The 24,491-nt window shown below is 40.8% G+C and overlaps 1 protein-coding gene across 5 annotated transcripts in view; it reads right to left on the bottom strand.

The window, feature by feature from the left end:
• OCA2 (OCA2 melanosomal transmembrane protein) overlaps positions 1 to 24,491 on the bottom strand; it is a 452,195-nt gene that overhangs the window by 321,864 nt on the left and 105,840 nt on the right. For 4 of the 5 annotated variants that reach the window (XM_060179243.1, XM_007533891.2, XM_060179246.1 and 1 more), the window contains one exon: positions 793 to 864. The exons of the other annotated variant lie outside the window; for it this stretch is intronic. In XM_060179243.1, the coding sequence (XP_060035226.1) occupies positions 793 to 864 (72 nt within the window). The remainder of the gene's footprint in view (positions 1 to 792; positions 865 to 24,491) is intronic. 5 annotated transcript variants of the gene reach the window in all.

Genomic DNA, 24,491 nt, shown 5'->3' with positions numbered 1-24,491 from the left:
GATTCTGGGAAATTTTACCTGTGGAGTTAGCCTTAGTGGTACCAACTCTAGTTAAAAATAACAAAGATATATTTTTTTTATTATTTTAAATATTTTTAATTATTTATTACTGGATAGAGACATAAATTGAGAGAAGAGGGAAGATAGTGAGGGAGAGAGACAGAGAGACACCTGCAGCCCTGCTTCACCACTAGTGAAGCTTTCTCCCTGCTGGTAGGGACCAGGGGCTTGAACTGGGGTCCTTGTTCACTGTAGTGTGTGTACTTAACCAGGTGCTCCACCACCTGGCCCTCCAAAGAAAGTATCTTAAACAACTCACTGAGGGCTAGGGAAATAGTTCACTTGGATAGTGTACTACTTTGTCATTTGCTCAACCAATGTCTGAGGACAGAGTCTCAACCCCACAGCCTTCCACCTCTCTGCTGACAGCAGAAGCTGACAGCATCAGGGCCAGCCTCAACACCATTCAACTCCATGGCCCTAGGCTAGTATGTGATGAGAGTGAGTCTTCTGCTAAAATAGAAAACAACAACCCAGGTTTCGGGGTGTGTGTGTGTGTGTGTGTGTGTGTGTGTGTGTGTGTGTGTGTGTGTGTGTGTGTGTTTAAATCAAATGAAAAATTCTCATCAATGCCATCAGGTTCATTAGTTCATGTCTCCATCATGGTTCTTAGGTGAAAATGTGGAAACAACATGTAAGAGTGAAAAGCACCAGCCAATGGCTAATTCCTAGGTTATCTTTGACTCTAACATTCTATCAAGTAAGCCCACCACCTAAGTTGTCACAACTTACATCTCCAATCACTGCCAGCGCTGCTAATGCTGCAAGAGACCCCAACATGGCTGCCAGTGTCCTGTGAACAATCTGGAAAGGAACAAGAAAAATTTATGCATTCCAGTCCACAGAGTGCTTTAAAATACACAAGAGTCTATGCTGGCTTACACATCTGTCAATAGTGGTCATTGTATACAGTGTCAATTAAAATAATAAGTAAATAGGGGTCCTGCTGTTTTGGAGTGGGGTACCCCAGAGACATTCACAAGCACCACAAATATACCTCCTAAAGAAAGTTGTCTTTTACTTTGGTGTAATACTCCAATTCCATTTCAGGTTCGACTTGTGTTTTCTTTTCTAATCTTGTTTTTCAACTTCGGCCTGAGAGTGATATCACCCCATATTCATCCTTCAGTTTCTGACTTATTTCACTCAACATGATTTTTTCAAGGTCCATCCAAGATCAGCTGAAAACGGTGAAGTCAAAAGTAAAAGACTCTGGGGTGGGTGGGTGAGTGGGGAGAATACAGGTCCATGAAAGATGATGAATGACATAGTGGGGGTTGTATTGTTAAATGGGAATCTGGGGAATGTTATGCATGTACAAACTATTGTATTTACTATTGAATGTAAAGCATTAATTCCCCAATAAAGAAATAAATTATTTTTTAAAAAAAGAAAGTTGTCTTCATTTACTGAAAATATAAATGATCCTTAAACAAAAGTAGAAGATTTTGTATTTTCCATAGAAATTCTGGAGTAAATGGTCATTAATTATTTACCATGCAACCCCTGAGAAACTGGACCATTAGTTCCACAACATAAATCAATTCTGTCCACTTATGATACAGCTATTACCAAAGGCACACAACTGAACACTAAATCTGATATTTCAGTGTTACCATTGAATCACAAAAGTGCCTTTCTATTTAATTATAATTCAAATAGGCATGGAATTTCTAAGACAAAATATGAAGAAAGACTAGAAAGTGAAGAAATTGGACCCTTCAAACACAATGAGTGGGAATGTAAAGTAGTGCAGCCATTGTGGAAAGTGATTTGGCAGTTTCTCAAAAAACCAAATGAAAATGTACCATATGACCTAGCAATTCCACTCCTAGGAATGTACCCAAGAATAAAGAAAACACTTGCCTTAGTAAATTAATTAAATAAGAGAGCATCAGACTATAGTGTTGCTCTGATGCCTTAGCAACCTGAAAAAGCAAAACCTAAGCCTGTAATAACTCTAAGTGATGATGTAGAAAACTAAGCATGGGGGGGGTGGTCTACAGAGCAGCAGCAGCTGTGTTTCTATCCTCTCCTCTCCACTCCTGGGTCAACAAGGAATACCCAAGGAGATCATCTGGGACCACAACAAGGTAGGACTACAACTTCAGAAATCCACCAAATCACCGGTGACTGCAAATACCTGTGGCTCCTGGACAGAGAGGAGCCTAGGGAGAGATTAAGTGGCTGATAATACTCCAGCAATTTACCAGTTGAGGCACCACCTCCAGTCTGTTTTTATCAACAAAAAGACTGCTGAAGGAATGAGAGAACTCCCCTAAGACTCACCAAATGCAATTGTAAGTCTCCATTGCTACTGCCCTCAGATGTGACACTGCAGTACAAAGAACTGACGAGGAAACTCTGGAGAAGATCTACCTACACCTTGGTGGTCTAGCAGTGGGGTTGTGTGGTAGAAGCCTTTCCATGTTGTTCTCTTGATGAGAAAACAGTGAATAGTTGCCTCAGAACCTATAGACTATAAACAGGACTTGTTTAGAAACACACAGGGCCCAGCAGTGCTGCCCGGCTTGGCAGAAAAGCTGAATTGAGCATGGAACTTTGGATCCTTGGGGTGTGAGAGTCTCTTTGCATAACCATCTTTCCCCTAGCCTACTTTATCTCTTGGTCAAAAGTAAATGACTAAGCTAAGAAGACTACTAATAGTTTAAAAGCCCTCAGGCTCCCATAGCCTACAGGGAAGAAAAAGCACAAAAGACACTTTTAAGCCACTCTGCTCCAACTCAGGGATTAAAATAATATTGAAACAAGTGTCAATTTCCACAACTGTGAACCCTTCAAGTACCTTACTTAAAAACAAGTTAATCCAGGCAAGAGTGATCAGTAATTTGAAAACTTCTGAGAGAGGGAACTCATAACAATATATAAAATGGTTAAACCAACAAGAAGAAATATTGGAGAAATGAACCAGGACAAGAGTCCAGCTAAAAGCCCCCCAAAGAGTGAAGCACAAAATAATGGGGTCAACATCCAAACACTAGCTAAGGAAATAATCACAGGAGTAAGTAAAGAGTTTGAAAGAATTGTCATCAGAAATGCAGAAACAACCAATGAGACTCTGGAATAAAACACTAACTATCTCAAGGTTATTATAGAGCTGAAAGCTGAAATAGCTGAGCTAGGAAAATAACTAGCTGAACTAGCTAAAACAGTATCAGAACAGGGAAACAAAATAGATGATCTCCAGAAAACAGCAGAGGGGAGAGAGAACAGAATCAATGAGGCTGAAGACAGAATTAGCAAGATCAAGGGTGAATTAGAGACAACTAAAAAAGAAGTAAGTGATCTCCAACAGCGATTAAGAGATACTGAAAACAACTACAGAGACATATGGGATTACTTCAAAAGAAATAATATGGAGACTTCCGGAGGCAGGACTATGTAGCAGCAGCAGCTGTGTTTATCTCCTCTCCTCTCCCAGATCAAGTAGGAATAACAAAGGAAACCACCTGGAACCACAACAAGACAGGACTAGAACAACTTCAGGAACCCACCAAATCACTGGTGAGTGCAAACACATGTGGCTCATGGACAGAGAGGAGCCTAGGGAGAGATAAAGTGGCTGGTAACAGTCCAGCAGTTTACCAGTTGAGACACCACCTCCAATCTGTTTCACCAACAAAAAGATGGCTGAAGGGAGAAGAGGACTCCCCAGAGACTCATCAAATGCACCTGTGAGTCTCCATTGCTACTGCCCTCAGAAGCCGGAGTATCAGCAAGGAGGCCCTTTGCTGACACCAGGGGACAGAGATCTAACCAGGAAACTCAGGAGAATATCTATACCTCAGTGGCCTGAACTGGAATTGGAGTATTGCACCAAAGTAAAAGACTCTGGGGTGGTTGGTGGGGGGGGGGGGGAGGGGAGGGAGATACAGATCCAAAAAGGATGATAGAGTACCTAGTGGGGGTTGTATTATTATACAGAAAACTGGGAATTGTTATGCTTATACAAACTCTTGTATTTACTGTTGAATGTAAAATATTAATTCCCCAATAAAGAAATTTTTTTTTTAAAGTTTAAAAACAAGATCAGAAGAGAAAACACAAATAGAACCTGAACTGGAATTGGTATATTGCACCAAAGTAAAAGACTCTGGGGTCGGTGGGGGGCAGAATACAGTTCTAGAAAGGATGACAGAGGACCTGGTGGGGGTTGTATTCTTATATGGAAAACTGGGAAGTGTTATACATGTACAAACTACTGTATTTACTGTCAAATGTAAAACCTTAATTCCCCAATAAAGAAATTAAAAAAGAAGAAGAAGAGATCCAAAAGGCTAACAAACACATGAAAAATTGCTCCAGGTCACTGATGGTCAGAGAAATGCAAATAAAAACAACATTGAGACTACCTCATCCCTGTGAGAATGGCATACATCAAAAAGGACAGCAGCAGCAAATGCTGGAGTGGTTGTGGGGACAAAGGAACCCTTCTGCACTGCTGGTGGGAATGTAAATGGGTCCAACCTCTGTGGAGAGCAGTCTGGAGAACTCTCAGAAGGAAAGACAAGTATTGGATAGTCCCACCCATGTATGCAATATAAGGGTATAAATTGATGACTGAACAAAAGTACACTATTGTCATTTTTATTTTTATTTAAATATATATTAAGAGGGGCCATGTGGTGGCACACCCAGTTAAGCACACATATTACCAAGTGCAAGGACCTGTGTTCAAGCCCCTGTTCCTCACCTGCAGGGAATTTCACTTCATGAGTGGTAAAGCAGGTTTGAAGGTGTCTATATTTCTCTCCCTCCTCTATCACCTAGTCCTCTCTCAATTTCTCTCTGTCCTATCCAATAAAAACTAGAAGAAGAAAATAAAAAATGGCCACCAGGAGTTATGAATTCACAGTGCTGGCACCAAGCCCCAGTGATAACCCAGTGGGAAAAAAGTAATTACTTAATTAATTAAAAATATATATATAAAGAGAGAAACAAGAGGGTCACTCTATCATTTGTAATGTCTATTATTTTTGTGTTTGTTACTTTTAAGTGTTTCCAGGAACACAACTACAGTTCTGTACCACAAAATAAGCTGGAATGTGAACAAAGGGCAGGTCAGTGCTTCTTACAGAGTCCTGAGCAACTGTAGGACTAGAGATAAAATGGTTCCACATAACCAGGAGAATGTCTAAAATAAAAAGTAGACTAATGGCCAGGGGACTTGCTCAGTGGAAGTGCCTCAGGAGTCTTAAGGTTCCTATTCAGCTCAGAAAGAAAGGAGAGAGAGAGAGAGAAGAGAGAGAGAAACAGAGGCAGAGAGAGATACATACATATACTATTCAGGTTACCACTCAGGATTTAAAAATATATATGTAAGTGAAAATTTTCCCTTAAAAAAACAGATTTAAAAGAAAGAGATAGGGCCAGGTAGTGGCACACCTGGTTAAGTCCATATTACTGTGCACAAGGACCCAGGTTTGAGCCCCTGATCCCCACCTGCAGGGGGAAAGCTTTACAAGTAGTAAAGCACTGTTGTAGTTGTCTCTCTGTTTCTCTCCCTATCACCCCTTTCCCTCTTGATTTCTGTCTCTATCTAATAAATAAATAAATAAATAAAGATTAAGCAAAATTTAGATTACTTTAAAGAAAAGAAAAGAAAGTAGTTTTTGGCTAGCTCAGTTGGTTAGAATGTGGTGCTAATAAAAGAAAGAGATGTGGAGATTTGAATCAGATGACCTAAGGAATCTCATTCTAGAATTCCTCAGCAATATTTTCTTAAATTTGAAAGTTGAGATGAATGCCACTGCCATTAAAACGTAAAGAGTTTTCAGAACAAGATTCTTATTTTAGTTACACAGTTTGTGGCATTGAGGAGTGGTATTTAAAAAAAGAGAGAGAGAGAAAGAAAGAAGCAAGGCCAGGCAGACTAGGGATTGACTATTCCATACAAATTAGAAAGTATTGTTTGAGAAGCAGAGTGAAGAGGGTCTGGGGGACCGGGAGGCCTGAAAGTATGAAAAATGGCACACCTGACACTTCATGGAGGGGGAATGCATGACTCTGAAATGAGTTGCTGGCTCAAGGGGACTGCACTGTTTGGACAGGAGTGCAGAGGGGGTGCTTTGCCCTTAACCAGGTCAGACACTGAGACCACACTCTCAAAGAATATGGATTTTATATCATTACTTATTTAGAACAAACCAACTCCTGGCCCCCAAAGTGCATGTTGATTTCTCCCACTTTTGAAGTCAGTGAATCCGGTTGCCAAGAAGCAACGCTCTCTGCTGCCAAGAAGCAATGCTCTCTGCTTCTCTGTAACAGTTTCAAGGCCAGTTGCAATTCTCTTACTCTTTCTGTTTTTGAAAAGTGTTACATAAAACACACTGCTAAATTGGTCAAAAGTGGTCTTTAATGCACTTGACATTAACATCAGTGAAAGCTTCATGAAAGATGGCAAATAAAAGCACTGAATATCATTTCATGAAATCTGCACATAAATGCATTCTGCTCAAAATTGCAAACCATTTCAGAAAAAGCTTTCATGACCAACAATTTATCCCTATATTTGATCTATTATGTGTAATATCCTACAGAAACCTAAAATTACACTCAAATTTCACATTGAAATGAGACTTCTTTGCTCACTATAAAGAGAGAGAGAACTGTGATAAAAAAAATTTCAAATGAAAGCCACAAAATTGCAGATGACACCACAGAAAAACAGACTCCAAACAAACAATTATAAGCATCTACATGTAAACAAATTAGATACCTGAAAGAAATATTGATATTCTTAAAATCATATTACCCTCCAAGAATGAACCAGGAGAAAAATAGTGTGAACAGGCTACAAACAAGTGCTGAAATCAGATCAGTAATATAGATCTCTCTAAAAGCAAAAGTCCTGGAACATGGAACTTCTTTAGTAAGTTCTACAAAACTTTCAAAAAATAATTTACAATTATGCTCAAACTCAATAGAATATTTGCAAACACATTACACTGGGATGATATCAGTCTAATCCCCAGTGCAGGAAAGTGGGAGACAGAGGGAGAGAGGGACAGAGAGAGAAAGAGAGTGTTAGACTAGTATACACGATGAACACAGATACAAAAAATCCTCAAGAAAATCTTTTTAAAATAATTTTATTAATTTTTTATTTACTGGATATAGACGGTCAGAAATTGAGAGGGAAAGGGGAGACAGAGAGGAAGAGATACAGAGAGACACCTGCAGTCCTGCTTCACCACTCAAAAAGCTTTCCCCCTATAGGTGGAAACTGGGAACTCGAACCTGGGTCCCTGTGCATTGTAACATGTGTTCTCAACCAGGCGCACCACCACCCAGCCCCAACAAAATATTTTCAAATCAAATCTAGCAACACATCAGGAGAACAACTCATCATGACCAATTGGGCTTTATCCAAGAAATGCAGGGGTAATTCATCAGACATAACATAATCAATGTAATACCTCACATCAACAAAAAGAAAAATAAAAGTCACATGACCCTGTCAATAGATGCAGAAGAAAACACCAACAATAGTCAACACCCACTTGTGATTTAAAATAAACCTTAATAAATGTGGACTAACAATCACATTACTGAACATAGTAAAGGTCATTAATAACAGACCATGGCTGACATAAGAAACCAAAATCTTTTCCCTAAGAAATGGAAAAAGACAAGCCTATACTGTCTCTCCAGTAAAATTCTACATGGACCTAAAAGTCCTAGACAGAGCAATAAGAAAAGGATTCACACCTAAACCTCAGGGATATCTTTGATCATACAAACCCAATTGCAAGGAAGACAAAAACAAAAACAAATCAATGTGACTATATCAAATTGAAGAGCTTCTGAAAATCAAAAGAAATCAATGCCCAAACAAAGAGACCCCTCACAGAATGGGAAAAGATATTCACATGCCATACATCAGATAAGAGACTAATAACGAAAATATATAAAGAGCTCACCAAACTTAGCAACAAAAAAGCAAATGATCCTATCCAAAAATGGACAGAGGATATGAACAGAACATTCACTACAGAAGAGAAACAAAAGGCTAACAAACACATGAAAAATTGCTACAGGTCACTGATTGTCAGAGAAATGCAAATAAAGACAACCTTATGATACCACCTCACTCCTGTGAGAATGGCATACATCAAAAAGGACAGCAGCAACAAATGCTGGAGAGGCTATGGGGACAAAGGAACCCTTCTGCACTGCTGGTGGGAATGTAAATGGGTCCAACCTCTGTGGAGAGCAGTCTGGAGCCCTCACAAGTCTAGAAATAGACTTCCCATATAACCCAGTAATTTCTCTCCTAGGGATGTATCTTAAGAACTCCCTAACACTCAACCAAAAAGGTATATGCACACCTATGTTCATAGAAGCACAATTTGTAATAGCTAAAACTCAGAAGCAAACCAGGTGCTCAACAACACATGAATGACTGAGAAAGCTGTGGTATATATACACAATGGAATACTAAGCAGCTATGAAGAACAATGAAGCCATCTTCTCTGATTCATCATGGATTGAGCTAGAAGGAATTATGTTAAGTGAACTAAGTCAGAAAGACAAAGATGAGTATGGGAGGATCCTGCTCATAAACAGAAGTTGAGAAAGAACAACAGAAAAGGAAACTCAAAGCAGAATCAGACTGAGTTTAGAGTATGGCACCAAAGTAAAAATCTGGTTGAATGGTGAGGGTAGATGTTCAGCTTCACTGGGGGGAGAGGAGGAGAGGGACACAGAGCTTTGGTGGTGGAAATGGTGTTAAAATACACTTCTGTTAACTTACAGTCTCACAAATAACTATTTTTTTAAAAAATTTATTTATTGATTAATGAGAAATGATAGGAGACAGAAAAAGAACCAGACATCATTCGGGTACATGTGTTGCCGGGGATTGAATTTAGGACCTCATGCCTGAGAGTCCAATGCCTTATCCACTGCACCACCTCCCGAACTACACAAATAACTATTTAATTAATATGAGAGAGTAAAAATGGATTGAATGTCTCAAACTTTTTGATGCATAGACCATAGCTCTGAACATATGTTCTTCAGTCTAAGCACTTAAAACTTCAAATTGGTAATCAGATTGAATTTTAACAGTGGGCTCAAATTGTTAATTTCTCCCAGTCCTGGAACCTCTAAGGGTGGGGCTCACTTTCCTGCATGCTTCTCTCAAGTCATATCAAGTGATACTGCATCTGCTGATCCCAACCTAAGCAATGCAACCAGTACCACTTCAGCATGCTTCACTTCGGACTGTGTCCAGAGACGTCAGGTGTAGAATATCAACAGTTCAACTTCATTACTCTGGTGAGACCTTTCCTAGCTCATAGGACTCCTTAATTCCATTTCAGTTGGTGCACTTCTTTTTTTCTTTTTGTCTTCTTTTCTTTCTTTCTTTCTTTCTTTTTAACTTATTTAAAAAAGGAGACATTAACAAAACCGTAGGGTAGAAGGGGTACAACTCCACACAATTCCCACCACCCAATCTCCATATCTCATCCCCTCCCCTGATAGCTTTTCTATTCTTTATGCCTCTGGGAGCATGGACCCAAGGTCGTTGTGGGTTGCAGAAGGTGGAAGGTCTGGCTTCTGTAATTGCTTCCCCACTGAACATGGGAGTTGACTGGTCGATTCATACTCCCAGTCTGCCTCTCTCTTTCCCTAGTAGGGTGGGTCTCTGGAGAAATGGAGCTCCAGGACACATTGGTGGAGTCGTCTGTCCAAGGAAGTCTGGTCGGCATCATGCTGGCATATGGAACCTGGTGGCTGAAAATAGAGTTAACATACAAAGCCAAACAAATTGTTGAACAATTATGGACCTAAAGTCTGGAATAGTGCAGATTAAGTGTTGGGGGGTACTCACTGCAGACTATTGTGTACTTTTGCTTTCAGGTATATATTTTGCCCTAGTTTATGGATACATGTAAACACATGCTGTATCTCAGGAGACCTGGTCTATATCTAGGTTTGGGAACTTTGTTAGGAAGTGAACCACCTGGTATGGAATTAGAGAATACTATGAAAGGAAAGGTCTCACCCGAGTAATGAAGCTGAAGGGTAGTCATTCCACACGTGAAGTCTCTGGACACAGTGTGAGGTGAAGCATGCTGAGGTGGTACTTGTTGCATTGATTAGGTTGTGATCGGCAGATGCAATATTATTTGATATGAATTGAGAGAAGCATGCAGGAAAGTGCACCCAGGTGGTTCACTTCTTAACAAAACCTCAAAACCTAAATATATACCTGGGCCCATGAAATAGTGCATATGTATATGTATACATAAGTTAGAGGAAAATATATACATTAAAGCAAAAGTGCACAATAGTTTGCAATGAGTAACTAAATGAAGCAAGCAAGTATAAAGACCTAAAAAAGACACCTTAAAGTACCTAATGAAACAGTTTCTACTTAGACCTAGATACCCTCTTCACCTACCTCCTATTACATGTCCCTAAATCATTCCAATACTAACCTTGTCAGACAAAGGAAGAACTACAAAAGCTGAATAAGGGCAAGAGACTGGCATACTTTAATAATGACTCCTTAGTCATTACCAGGCCACCCCATCACCTGGGAAAATGAAAAGTCAGGGAGTCTTGCAATTCCCACACAGACATGATGGGCCTAATCCTCTAACAGATCTCTCTCACCACTATCATAGGTCATTTGCATCAGAAACACATAATGGACCCATTTGTGGGCCCCGTAGGACCTTGACCTCATTGTGGATCAACAATAGTAGGGAATGTTCCATTCTCCAAAGGGGGCTTGGACAATATACTCTACCTGCTACCCAAGGAAGATGGGTCCTAAAATTAGTGTAGCCTGGAACATTCCTAGCTGTGACCACAGAATGTGAGCTCAGACCTACAGGGATGCAGAGATTACATAGGCTCTTGTGCTGAATATGAGCCCCACATCAAATTGATGGGGTTTACAGTTGACAATATTTATATACTTTCCCCATATGTGGAAGCTACTATCTTCCCTGATCCAGCTTTCTAGTCCTTTTTTCCAACTATGACACCATCTCCCTAGACAATAACCTGGGTCCATCTATATATTAAATGTCAGGCAAAGGCAAAAACTAGTAAAGTCATGGATGCCTTGGAATATACCTAAAATAGACCTACTAGCTATTTCCAAAATGGAGACCCCAAATCTTCATCTGCAGTATTCTTGCCTTTAAGTTCATGATTAGTCAACAATTTGTTCTGCTTTACATCTTTACTCTTTTTCAGCCACCAGGTTCCAGATAATATCATGATGCCAACCTGACCCACTAGGGAAAGAGACAGGCTGGGAGTATGGATCGACCTGCCAATGTCCATGTTCAGTGGGGAAGCAATTATAAAGACCTTCCACCTTCTGCACCCCACAGTGACCCTTGGTCCATACTCCCAGAGGAATAAAGAATATGAAGCTATCAAGGGAGGGGATTGGATACAGAGATCTGGGGGTGGGAACTGTGTGGAACTGTACCTCTCTTATCCTATAGTCTTGTTAATATTTCCATCTTATAAATAAAAAATTTTTAAAAAGACATAGGAAAGCTATCAGGGGAGGGGATGGGATATGGGAGTTTTGGTGATGATAACTGTGTAGACTTGTACCCCTCTTGTCCTATGGTTTTGTCAATGTTTCCTTTTTATAAATAAAATAAAATAAAAAGAGAAAAAAATAAAAATAAAATTAAAGGAATCCAATTGATAAAAAAAAGTTAGGTTATTAACTAATCATTTATATGATTATAATCATTTAAAACACAACAGATTACACCAAAATAACCCTCCAGGGTTATCACTGGGGCTTGGTGCCTGCACTACAAATCCACTGCCCCTGAAGGCTATTTTTTCCCTTTTATTCCCCTTGTTGTTTATTGTTGTTGTCTTTATTATTATTGATGTTGTTGTTGGATAGGACAGAGAGAAATTGAGAGAAGAGGGGAAGACAGAGAGGGGGGATAAAGATAGACACCAGGAGACCTGCTTCACCACTGTGAAGGAACCTCCCTGCAGATTGTGAGCTGGGGACTTGAACTGGGATCCTTACAGTGGTCCTTGAGCTTTGCGCACTTGCACTTAACATGCTATGCTACCCACCCAGCCCCCTCAATGTGACTCTTATCAAAATTCCAATGACATTCTTCAAATAAATAGAACAATAATTCAGAAATTTGCATGGAAACACACAAAGCCTAAACAGTGCTGAAAGAAAGGAATCAGAGACATCACACGTTCAGACTTCAAATATCCTACAAAGCAATAATGATGGAATAGAATAGAAAGCCTGGAAATAAGCCCATACATATATGTGTATTTGATCTATGACAAAGGAAACAAGACCATATAGTGAAGACTAAAAAGCTCTTCAATAACTACTCGGAATAATATGGATAGTAGAAAAATGAAAGTAGGCTATCACTTAAGACCATACACAAAAATTAACTCAGAATAAATCTATTTCCAGAAAATAGCTCAGCAATAGAGAATAAGACTTGAATAAGTAAAGACTTGTATATTAGACTCCAACCCCCCGTTACAATACAATCATGTTAATCACTATTAAATCAGTTGAAAAAAAAAACATAGTGATACAATCCAGGGTACTAAAATCAAATATCTGAAGACTCAACTAGAATGGAAAAGGAAGTTAAAGCACTAGAGAGATAGACAGATAGTTACAGAAATAATAGTCAACCCATATCTGTGACCTTGGAAGAATCACTGCAGCTTCCACTGGAGGGAATGGGGACACAGAACTCTAGTGGTGGGAACGGGGTGGAATTATTATACCCCTGTTATTTTGTAAAGCCATATTAAATCACTAATAACAATTGTTTTAAAAAGGAAATTAATGGGTTACGGAGTTCTGGTGGTGGGAATTTCGTGGAGTTGTACCCCGCTTATCCTATGGTTTTTGTCAGTGTTTCCTTTTTATAAATAAAAATATTTTTTAAAAAAAGAAAAAAAAGGAAACTAAAGCAAAAATAAACAAATGGAATTCCATCAAACTAAAAAGATTTTATACAGCACAAGAAACAACCACAGAAATAAAAAGTGTACCCAGGGTAGTAAGCAGAGCAAGAAATGATTATTAAAGGGAAATTACAGGCCAAGAATATAAAAGAAATGCACTCTAAAGAGTCAGAGTAGGTTTTCCTAAGATGGAAGGCAGTTCTGCAAACTTCTAGGTAAGCATTTCTTTTTTTTTATAATTTTTTAAATTTATTTTATTTTTAAATATTTATTTATTTATTCCCTTTTGTTTCCCTTGTTGTATGATTGTTGTAGTTATTGGTATTGTTGTTGTTGTTGGATAGGACAGAGAGAAATGGAGAGAGGAAAGGAAGACAGAGAGGGGGAGAGAAAGACACCTGCAGACCTGCTTCACCGCCTGTGAAGCGACTCCCCTGCAGGTGGGGAGCCGGGGGTTCAAACCAGGATCCTTATGCCGGTCCTGGTGTTTTGCGCCATGTGCGCTTAACCCGCTGTGCTACCACCCGACTCCCCTCTTTTTTTTTTAATCTATTATTTATTTTGCCACTAGTTATTGCTGGGACTCTGCACTTACATAATTCCACTGCTCCCAAGGAACTTTTTTCTTAAGTAGAAGGTAAGAAATGGAGAGGGAAAGAAAGCATAGAAAAGAACAGAGAGGGTCCATACTCTCAGAGGGTTAAAGAATAGGAAAACAATCAGGGGAGGGGATGGGATATAGAGTTCTGGTGATGGGAATTGTGTGGAGTTATACCCCTCTTATCCTATGGTTTTGTCAATGTTTCCTTTTTACAAATAAATAAATAAATAACAGAGAAACAGACAAGCTAAATACCCAGCATTGCTCCCCTGCTTATGAAGCTTCTTAGTAAAGATGCTCAAACTCCAGTCCTTGCACTTACTAAATTGTGCTCTCTACCAGATGAGCTATCTCCTGGCCCCCTGAGCAGGAAGGCGTAAGGGTTCTGAAAGTTTCCTTTCCACTGCTCATCTTTCCCACCTCATGCCTCTGGATATTTGGTAACCTGTCTTTTTACATATGTGCTCAAAATAGTCCAATGCCCCCTAACTTGTGCATGCTCAGCTACCAGAAAATCCCTTTACCTTCATCTTATTCCTTATCAGGGATGCACTTAACTGCAAGGCTCCTCTTCTAACCAGATTCTGTCTGCCTTGGGGCATTTTCTGGATGGTCCTGGGGTATAACTGCTACTGCTTATAGGAACCATGGAATTCTCTCCTCAAGTCTCCCTCTTCCACTTTGTCTGGTTAACTGCCTCCAACAGACATATAGGATAGGCTGTGTGTGAAAAATAAGAAGGCAGAGGGGATTCCGGAAGATGGAGGAATGAGAAGCTGCTAGTGGCTTGAGCTCTGACTACATCTACTGGAAACAGTAGGATTTTTTTTGCCTTTAGTAGGCCAGTCAATAAGGGGTCCTAGCGGTATCACCAAGGAGGTGACTATAACTCAATTTGAGTTAGAAAATAAAGTAAAAAGAAAGGGAAAAAAAATTTTTTAATTATTATTCCCGAAGTGCACCCCTACCTCACCCCCATAACCAGTCCCTGGGGGCCAAACATCTGCTCCTAGCAGGCTCCCCTGATGAGCTTCTTTCTTTACCAAGATTCTGTCCGACCAGGGGGGTGTCATTCATTCTAATTCTATTCCCTTATGAAACTTTGGCCTTTTTTCTTTCTAAGTAGCCAACCAGTTGCCTCTGCTCAGGGGGCCTGAGGCAATCTGGAGCCATCCAAGCTGAAGACAGGACAGGGTTTTTACTCTGTTCTATTTTATTATCAATACAAGATAAACATGCACCCCTTTCCCCCTCTCCTTCAGCTCGACCAGAATTAACTCTTTGTGTATTTTCCATTGCTAGGGGATTGGGTGTCTTATTCACTGCTAAAATAACTTCTTTAACTCTTTCTACCGCCCCTACCCATTCTCCCCCCCACATAGCTAATTAAATAATAAAAATAAATAAATAAATAACTCTTTACTTTCACTGATCTTTTATTACTGTTCTTTTTCTTATCTTTTTCTTTTTTCTCTCTCTTTTTTCTTCTTTTTCTCATTCTTGCCATCCTTTCTTCCTTCCTCCTTCAGCTTTCTGAATTCACTGGCACACGTTTGGGAATTATTTTGGGGAAGAAATCTGACTCAGAGTGGACTCTCTCTGCGTGTATCTCTGCTCTACTTCCCTTTCTCCTTTAGCTACCCCTAGAATATACAGTGGATAGTAGATTTGCATAACTGTCTATTCCTGCTATTCTTGTCTAGTCCTAAGGTTTGTTGCTGTTTTTTTTTTTTTTTTTACTTGCTTAACAATCAGCTGCCTCTGCTCAGGAGGCTTGAGGCAATCTGAGACAGGTTTTTTACCTGCTCTATTTTATTATTAATATTATATAAAGGTGTATCTCTTCCCCCCCTCCTTTAGGTTGACCAGAATTAACTCTTAGGGTATCTTTCATTGCTAGGGGACTGGACATCTTATCCATTGAGAAAGGAACTTGGCTCACTACTCCTACCTCCTCTATAGACTCTCCCCTTCTCCCAACTCCTAGCTAATCAAAAAAATTAAATTAAATTAAAAATAAATTGATCAATTAAAAAACTTTCCATTCACAGCTCTTTTATTTCAGCTCTTCTTCTTATCTTTTTTCTTTTCTCTCTCTTTTTTCTTTTTTTAATCTTGTCTTCCATTTCTTACTTCCTTCTTCTTTGTCTTTCTGAATTCACTGATATTCATTTGTGAATTATTTTGGGGAAGAAATCTGACTCAGAGTGGACTCTCCATGTGTGTATCTCTGCTCTACTTCCCTTTCTCCTCTTGCTACCCCTAGAATATACAGTGGATAGTAGATTTGCATAATTGTGTCTATTCTTGCTATCCCTTCTTTCTCTTTCTTCTTCACTTGGACTTGGTTGCTGTTTTTCACAGACTGGAGACATTGTTTGATAACTGGTAGTGATTAAACTGCTTCAATCCTTGCTTCATTTGCTACTGTAGTTCCTGAGGCTGGTGATTGCATTTGTCATAAAGGTACTTAGTACAGTGTTGCTTGTACTCAAAACACAACAACCGAGGAACAACAGAACATAAAAATAAGAAACACATAAATCAAAAAAATGGGTAGATCAAAAACAAATAAAACTGCTACTCCAATGAATGAAGACAAGATCCCAGAAGAAACTACAAATCAGTCAGAAGTAACCATAGATAAGATAAGTATGCAAGCAAGGCCTAGAGAGTACCGAACAGAATCAACCCAAACCTGAAGACACCAAGACACATCATAGTCACAATGAGAAGAAGTAAGGATAAAGAAAGGATCCTAAAGGCTGCAAGAGAGAAACCAAAAGTCACATACAGGGGAAAACCCATAAGATTATCTGCAAACTTCTCCACTCAAACTCTAAAAGCCAGAAGAGAATAGCAAGATATCTATCGAGCCCTGAATGAAAAAGGGTTTCAACCAAGGATTATATATCCTGCTAGACTTTCATTCAAACTAGATGGAGGGATCAAAACCTTCTTAGACAAACAACAGTTAAAGGAGGCAACCATCACCAAGCCGGCCAGAGGTTCTAAAAGACCTCTTATAAACAAGAACATCACTAAAATACTGGCAATATATCAGAGCAAACAAAAAAAAATTTTTTTGAACAATGTCACTACAATACATTAAATCCGTAATATTAATAAATGTCAATGGCTTAAACTCACCCATCAAAAGGCACAGGGTGGGGAGATGGATCAGAAAACATAACCCAACCATATGCTGCTTGCAAGAATCCCATCTGACACAACAAGATAAACATAGACTTAAAGTGAAAGGATGGAAAACTATCCTACAGGCTAACAGACCACAAAAAAAAAGGCAGGAACAGCCATTCTCATCTCAGACACAATAGATTTTAAATTAAATAAAGTAATAAAAGATAGGCAAGGACATTACATAATTATTAGAGGATAAATCAGCCAAGAAGATTTAATAATTATTAACATCTATGCACCCAATGAGGGACCATCTAAATACATCAAGCACCTACTGAAAGAATTTCAAAAATACATCAATAGTAATACAATAATAGTGGGAGACTTTTATACCCCACTCTCACACTTAGATCAACAAAGCAGAGAATCAACAAAGATACAAGAGAATTAAATTAAGAGATGGACAGACTAGACCTCTCGGACATTTTCAGAGACCTTCACCCAAAAAAACTAGAATACACATTCTTTTCAAATCCACATAACACATACTCAAGGATAGACCACATGTTAGGCCACAAAGACAGCATCAATAAATTCAAGAACATTGAAATCATCCCAAGTATCTTCTCAGACCACAGTGGAGTAAAACTAACTTTTAACAACAAACAGAAAATTATTAAAAGTCACAGAATTTGGAAACTAAACAACATACTCCTTAAGAACAGAGAAGGGGAGAGAAAGATAGACACCTGCAGACCTGCTTCACCGCCTGTGAAGCGACTCCCCTGCAGGTGGGGAGCCGGGGGCTCGAACCGGGATCCTTATGCCGGTCCCTGCGCTTTGTGCCACATGCGCTTAACCCACTGCGCCACCGCCCGACCCCCAGCAGTGCCCTTTTCAACCAATCCTGTCCTGACACATCACCCCTGGTTGTTGCCCACTTCCCCCCCCCTTACTCTCTCTCTCGGTGCTCGCTCTCTCTCTCTCATGCTCGCTCTGGCCTGAGCCACCACCTCCTGATCCAATAATAAAGATTTGTGTACCTCACTTGCTCCGGACCTCCTCTCTCTCTTCTCCGTGACGCAGCCCAACACCTGGCACCCAACGTGTCCCACACTCATGCCCCGCTGGATGGCCCAGCCTGAGGTCCAGAAAAGTCACCCAGACACAGGTAAGTGGCATCTGCCTGACTCTGTGGCCCCACGTTTCCCCCCAACCATGGGATTTTTTCCGCTTTATGAGGTGTCCCAGACATTATATCCTTCTCTCCTGGGACAGGTTCTTGATCTCAGAGACAAGACATTTTAATTTTTGCTACACCATGGGTTCTCTTGACTATATTTGCAACTTTCAGGATATGTACAAGGCCTCCTGCTAAAAGGTTAAGTGACCTTGAGGCTGAGATACAAGAGTTAAAGGATAAGTTTAACTGCTCAGCACTTAAACGCCCTAAGCAATCTGCAGTCAGCTCCAAAACTTCTGCCCCCACAGACACATGTTCACTTTCTTCTGCAGCGGCTTCTGCTTCCTTGACCCCTCCCCCTGTTGCCCCCTCAGACACGTGTTCGGTTTCTTCTGCAGCAGCTTCTCCTTCCATAACCCCTCCCCCCGCTGATACCTCATCATTAAGAGACCTTGTGGCTGAGATACAAGAGTTAAAGGATATGTTTTCAGCGCTTAGGGACCTTAAACCTTTTGCAGTCTGCCCCAAGAGCTCTGTCCCCGTAGATACATGTTCAGTTTCCCCTGCGGCCACTACGGCAGCTTCCACTTCTGTGACTCTTTTCCCTGCATCATCAAACCAAGTCCACACCTTCCCAGTAAATGTGGCCCCCAATAGACAAAACCCTCAGGTGTGGCATCCATACTCCTCCAAAGAACTCAGAGAACTCCAGCAGGCAGTGAAGGAAGATGAAATTCATGCCTCATGGACCAAGTCCATTTTACAAAACTTTTTCCAGCACCTTAACACCCCCCAGGACTGGAAAGATTTCGCTTGTGCTGCACTCCCAGACCCCCTCTACCTGCAATGGAAGGCATGCTTCCATGATGAATGCTCTAGACAATCGCAGGAAAATAGTCACAAACAGATAGAATGGAATTTTGATGCATTGTTTGGAGCAGGAGAGTTTGAAACTGGAACTCAGCAGGCAGAAGCCAAGTTTCCAACCGGTTATTTTGAACAGGTATGCATCTGCGCAACACAAGCATGGGAAAGGTTAACCCCAACCACAGTAGAGGCCTCAGTCCCCATTAACTCTCTTCACCAAGGCACTGATGAATCCATAGCAAACTTCATCTCAAGGGTGAGGTCAACCTTAGAAAGAAAGATTTATAATCCTGAAGTCCGTTCTCTCCTCCTGCATTCTATTGTCTGGGATGGCATGGTCCCACAATTCCGTCAGGCATGCCTTAGTCTTAAACACCAACACCCAGATAATTGGATTTTAGCAACACAGGAACTTACATTAGGCTTTTATGAGGCACCCATTACAACACAGGTTTATGCAGTTACCCCACGTAATCAAAACGGGGCCTGCTTTCAGTGTGGCTGCCAAAGGCATTGGCGTAGCCAATATCCAGATAAGCTCCAGTCAGGACAACCATGCCTCCAGTCAGGACAACCATGTCTCCAGTTAGGGCAACCACGCCCCCAGTTAGGGCAACCACGCCTTCAGTTAGGGCAACCAAACCTCCAGTCAGGACAACCCCGCCTTCAGTCAGGGAGCCAGAAGCCACGAACACTTTGTCCCAGATGTCAGAGAGGTTTTCATTGGAAGAGAGATTGTTGGTCCAAATTTCATAAAGATGGCACGCCCCTGAATGGTACAAATTCGGGGCCTGAGATTTTGTGGACCACTCCTGTTTTAGAACGAGGTCACCCTACTATGACAGTAAAGATTGGCAATATTCCTTTTAAATTTTTGATTGACACGGGGGCAGAAAAGACGATTTTAAGGCAAGCAGAGGTTCCCCAAAATTGGGAACTCCTCCCGGGACACCGTATACATGGAGTTGGAGGGGTGACCCAATCCTTTCTCACACGAGATTCGCTCATGTGGGAAGACCCGGAAGGTTCTACTGGACACTTCCACCCACTGGTAGCTGATATTAGCACCAACCTATTGGGCAGGGATATTCTAGAATGTCTTGATGTTAGGATATCCACAGATGCCTCTGCAGAGCATAACACCTGCTCCTGCAAGACCAGATGTAATCAGCACCCCCAATACTAACTGCCACTGTTTGTAACCAAACTCCCTGCTTAGACTAGCTTTCTAATGAGCCTGTCTGGGTGGAACAGCGGCCTTTGCCTAGGGATAAGCTAGAAATTTTAAAAGAGCTCGTCCGAGAGCAGTTATCCTTGGGACACATTCGTCATTCTCAAAGCCCATGGAATACTCCTGTCTTTGTGCTTAAAAAGCGCTGGGGAAAATAGCGCCTCCTCCAAGATCTCCATGTGGTAAATAAAACCATGCAGGTCTGGGGCTCCCCCCAAAGGGGTTTGCCTCTTGCTTCTGCAATTCCCACGGGAATTCCAATCATAGCTATTGATATACAAGATTGTTTTTTCTCTATTCCCTTGCATCCACAAGATTGTAAACGTTTTGCCTTCTCTGTTCTTTCTATTAATAACGCCAGCCCTGCTGATAGATTTGAATGGGTGGTGCTGCCCCAGGGCATGGCCAATAGTCCTACAATTTGTCAAGAGGCTGTTAAATCTGCCCTTTTCCATATATTCATAAGGGCCTTAATTACACAGATGACATTAGACAGATGACATATTAATATGGGGAAAATCAGATACAGATCTCTGTGCCCTATGTGACTTTCTCATTCCTGCATTAAAGAAAAGAGGCCTTAATGTAGCTCCTGAGAAGATACAGCTAATTCCTCCAATATCTTTCTTGGGTTCAGAGATATCTCTAATGCAAATTCATCCCTTAAAACCTAGTGTCACTTTTCCTTCTAACCTTTCTCTTGCTTCTTTACAAAGTTTCCTTGGAAATTTGAATTAGCTTAGGCAGTATCTTTATCTGCCTATAAGCTGCCTCCAACCACTGTTTGACCTGTTAAAAGGAAACAAACAGCCCTCCTCAAAACGTAGGTTAACTCCCGAGGCCTCCTTGGCACTGTAATGGGTTAACCAGGCCCTCCAGGACATGCACCTTGTTCGATTCTCCCCCTCCTCTTCAGTAAACCTTCTAATCTTTAACTCCACCCCCACAGTAGTAGGGGCATTGTGGCAAAACCATGGGTTTCTCGAGTGGCTTCACACACCAGTAGGTGGAGCTCCAAGGCTCCTCCCTGAGATAGACACGTTAGCATTCATAGTTCACCAAGGAAGAAATAGGTCTGTGCAGGTCTTAGGGAAAGAACCGGATTTAATTATCCTTCCCTTTTCTCTCACAGATACAGAGTGGCTCATATGCCATCATTCCTGCTTTGCCATAAGCTTCGTGGGATTTCCAGGACAAATAGATAACCATTTTCCTTCTAATAAATTGATAGCTTCTTTACCTTTTGCCTCTACTAGTACCTAAACTTTTCTCTCGGGATCCCATCCCTTCTGCTTCTATAGTCTTCACTGATGGTGGAAACAAGGGAGCTGCTGCCCTTATATATTACCCAGACAAACAATCCCCTAAACCTCTCTTTACTGAGCTTCCTGATAATTCCCCTCAGTACAAAGAACTTTATGCTGTTTTCCTCACATTAAAAGCTGTACCAGAATCCTTCAACCTTTTTTCTGACAGTGTGTATACTGTTAACTTACTTCCATGGCTTGCTCGTTCTTATGTGAGAATTGATGACAACCCACTTTCCCCTCTCTTGATTCAAATCGCCTCTATGGTCTGTTCTCAAACCCAACCACTATATATTCAACACCTTCATTCCCATAGCCCTCTTCCTGGTTCCCTGTCTGAAGGAAATGCTGCAGCTGAAAGCCTTGCCTCCACAGGAACTCTCCTAGTTTCTGTCTCTGATCCTGCAGACTTTCATTCTCTAACCCATGTTAATCTTAAAGGCCTTTGAGCTTGATTTCCTGATGTTCCTTTACCACAGTTAAAACATATCCTTGTGGGGGGGAGGAGGAAGATGGCGGACTGTGAAGCTGCTAACAGTGAGTCCTCTGATCACATCGTCAGCAACGGTAGGATTTTCTGCCTTTAGCAGGCCAGTCAATAAGGGGTGACACCAAAGAGGTGATTATAATTTAATTTGGGTTAAGAATTAGAGTAAAGGTGACACGGACTAGCGGGGCTCCAGACTTCCCAGGCAGCGCCGGGCAAGGCGAGTGCGCCGGGCATTGTCCTCCGCCCGGGAAGGCGGCTCCTCCGCCGGTTGCAGAGTGCGGCGGGCAGAGGACCTGGAGAGAGCACTTTAGCTCAGGGGCTTTCTCTTGGGAGTCTCCAGGAACCACCGTGACCCTGAGGGCGGATCCAAAGACTTCTTGAGTATAGCTCTCATTGGATCAAAGGACTTGGAGCTAGTTTTCATTTTCAAGAAATCCTTTAAAAAAGTCTGGAGGGGGGGGTTTCCCAGAAGATGGCGGATTGAGAAGCTGCTAGCCGCTGAGCTCCGAACACACTCCCCTGGAGACAATAGGATTTTCTGCCTTTAGCAGGCCAGCCAATAAGGTGTCCTTAGACACCAAGGAGGTGACTATAACTTAATTTGGGTTAAGAATTAGAGTAGGGGGAAAAAATTCTTTTTTCTTCCTTTTAATTTTCAAGCATACATCCTTCCCGCCGCCCCTCCCCCCCATAAGCAGTCCCTGGGACCAGCTCCTAGCAGGATACCCCATACCACCAAACAGGGTGTGTTTTTTTTTTTTTTTAATTCACTGATACACATTTGGGAAGTTCCTTGCACTGCTCTTTAATTACAACTCTTCTTCTTATCTTCTCCCTTTTCTCTCTCTTATCTCTCTCTCTCTCTCTTTTTTTTTTAATCTTGTCATACACTTCTTTCTTCTTTGCCTTTCTGAATTTGTGAATTACTTTGGGGAAGAAATCTGACTCAGAGTGGACTCTCTATGTGTGTATCTCTGCTCTAGTTCCCTTTACCCTCTTGTTACCCCTAGAATATACACTGGATAGTAGATTTGCATAACTGTCTATTCTTGCTATCCTCTCTTTCTTTTCTCTTTCTTCACTGGGATTTGGTTACTATTTTTTCATGGACTGGAGAAATTGTTTGGATTTAATCGTTACCAGTTTGGCTAACTGGTAAGGATTAAACTCCTTCAATACTTACTTCAGTTGCTACTGTAATTCCGGAAGTTGGTGAGTGCAATTGTCATAAAGGTATTTAGTACAGTGTTACTTGTACTCAAGACACAACAACTGAGGAACAACAGAGCATAAAAAAAAGAGAGAAACACATAAATAAAAAATGGGTAGATTAAAAACAAATAAAACTGCTACCCCAATGAATGAAGACAAGAGCCCAGAAGAAACTACAAATCAGTCAGAAGTAACCATAGATAAGAAAAATATGCAAGAAATAATAAACTTATTAATCACAGAAATGAAAACAACATTGGAGGAAAGGAATGGCAGTATTAGGGAAACAACAGTTGAGACCCCCAAGGAAAATACTGATTATCTTGAGGCAATTAGCGAACTGAAAGCTGAAATAGCTGTAATGAAGAAAGAAGCTGAGGCAAGGGAAAGCAGACTAACAGAAGCAGAAAACAGAATTAGTCAGAGAGAGGATGAGTTAGAGAAAACTAAGAAAGAGGTGAAAGAGCTTAAAAAGAGATTGAGAGACACTGAAAACAACAACAGAGACATATGGGATGATATCAAAAGAAGTAGCATTCGTATAATTGGCCTGCCAGAGGAAGAAAGAGAGGAAGGGGAAGCAAACATTCTAGAGGAAATAATACAAGAAAACTTCCCAGACCTGAATAACAGAAAGGATATCAAGGTTCAAGAGGCCCAGAGAGTACCAAACAGAATCAACCCAGACGTGAAGACACCAAGACACATCATAGTCACAATGAGAAGAAGTAAGGATAAAGAAAGGATCCTAAAGGCTGCAAGAGAGAAACAAAAAGTCACATACAAGGGAAAACCCATCAGATTATCTGCAGATTACTCCACTCAAACTCTAAATCCAGAAGGGAGTGGCAAGATATCTATCAAGCCCTGAATGAAAAAGGGTTTCAACCAAGGATAATATATCCTGCTAGACTTTCATTCAAGCTAGATGGAGGGATCAAAACCTTCTTAGACAAACAACAGTTAAAGGAGGCAACCATCACCAAGCTGGCCCTGAAAGAGGTACTAAAAGACCTCTTATAAACAAGAACATCACTATAATACTTGCAATATATCAGAGTAAACAAATTGTTTTTTAGAACAATGGCACTACAATACATTAAATCCATAATATCAATAAATGTCAATGGCTTAAACTCACCCATCAAAAAGCACAGGGTGGGGGGATGGATCAGAAAACATAACCCAACCATATGCTGCTTGCAAGAATCCCATCTGTCACAACAAGATAAACACAGACTTAAAGTGAAAGGATGGAAAACTATCATACAGGCTAACGGTCCACAAAAAAGGGCAGGAACAGCCATTCTCATCTCAGACACGATAGATTTTAAATTAAATAAAGTAATAAAAGATAGGCAAGGACATTACATAATGATTAGAGGATCAATCAGCCAAGAAGACTTAACAATTATTAACATCTA

This window comes from Erinaceus europaeus, chromosome 20, assembly GCF_950295315.1.
Source record: "Erinaceus europaeus chromosome 20, mEriEur2.1, whole genome shotgun sequence".
Classification (NCBI taxonomy): domain Eukaryota; kingdom Metazoa; phylum Chordata; class Mammalia; order Eulipotyphla; family Erinaceidae; genus Erinaceus; species Erinaceus europaeus.
The sequence above is the reverse complement of the archived record's forward strand: the minus strand, read 5'-3'. Positions and strand labels throughout refer to the sequence as shown.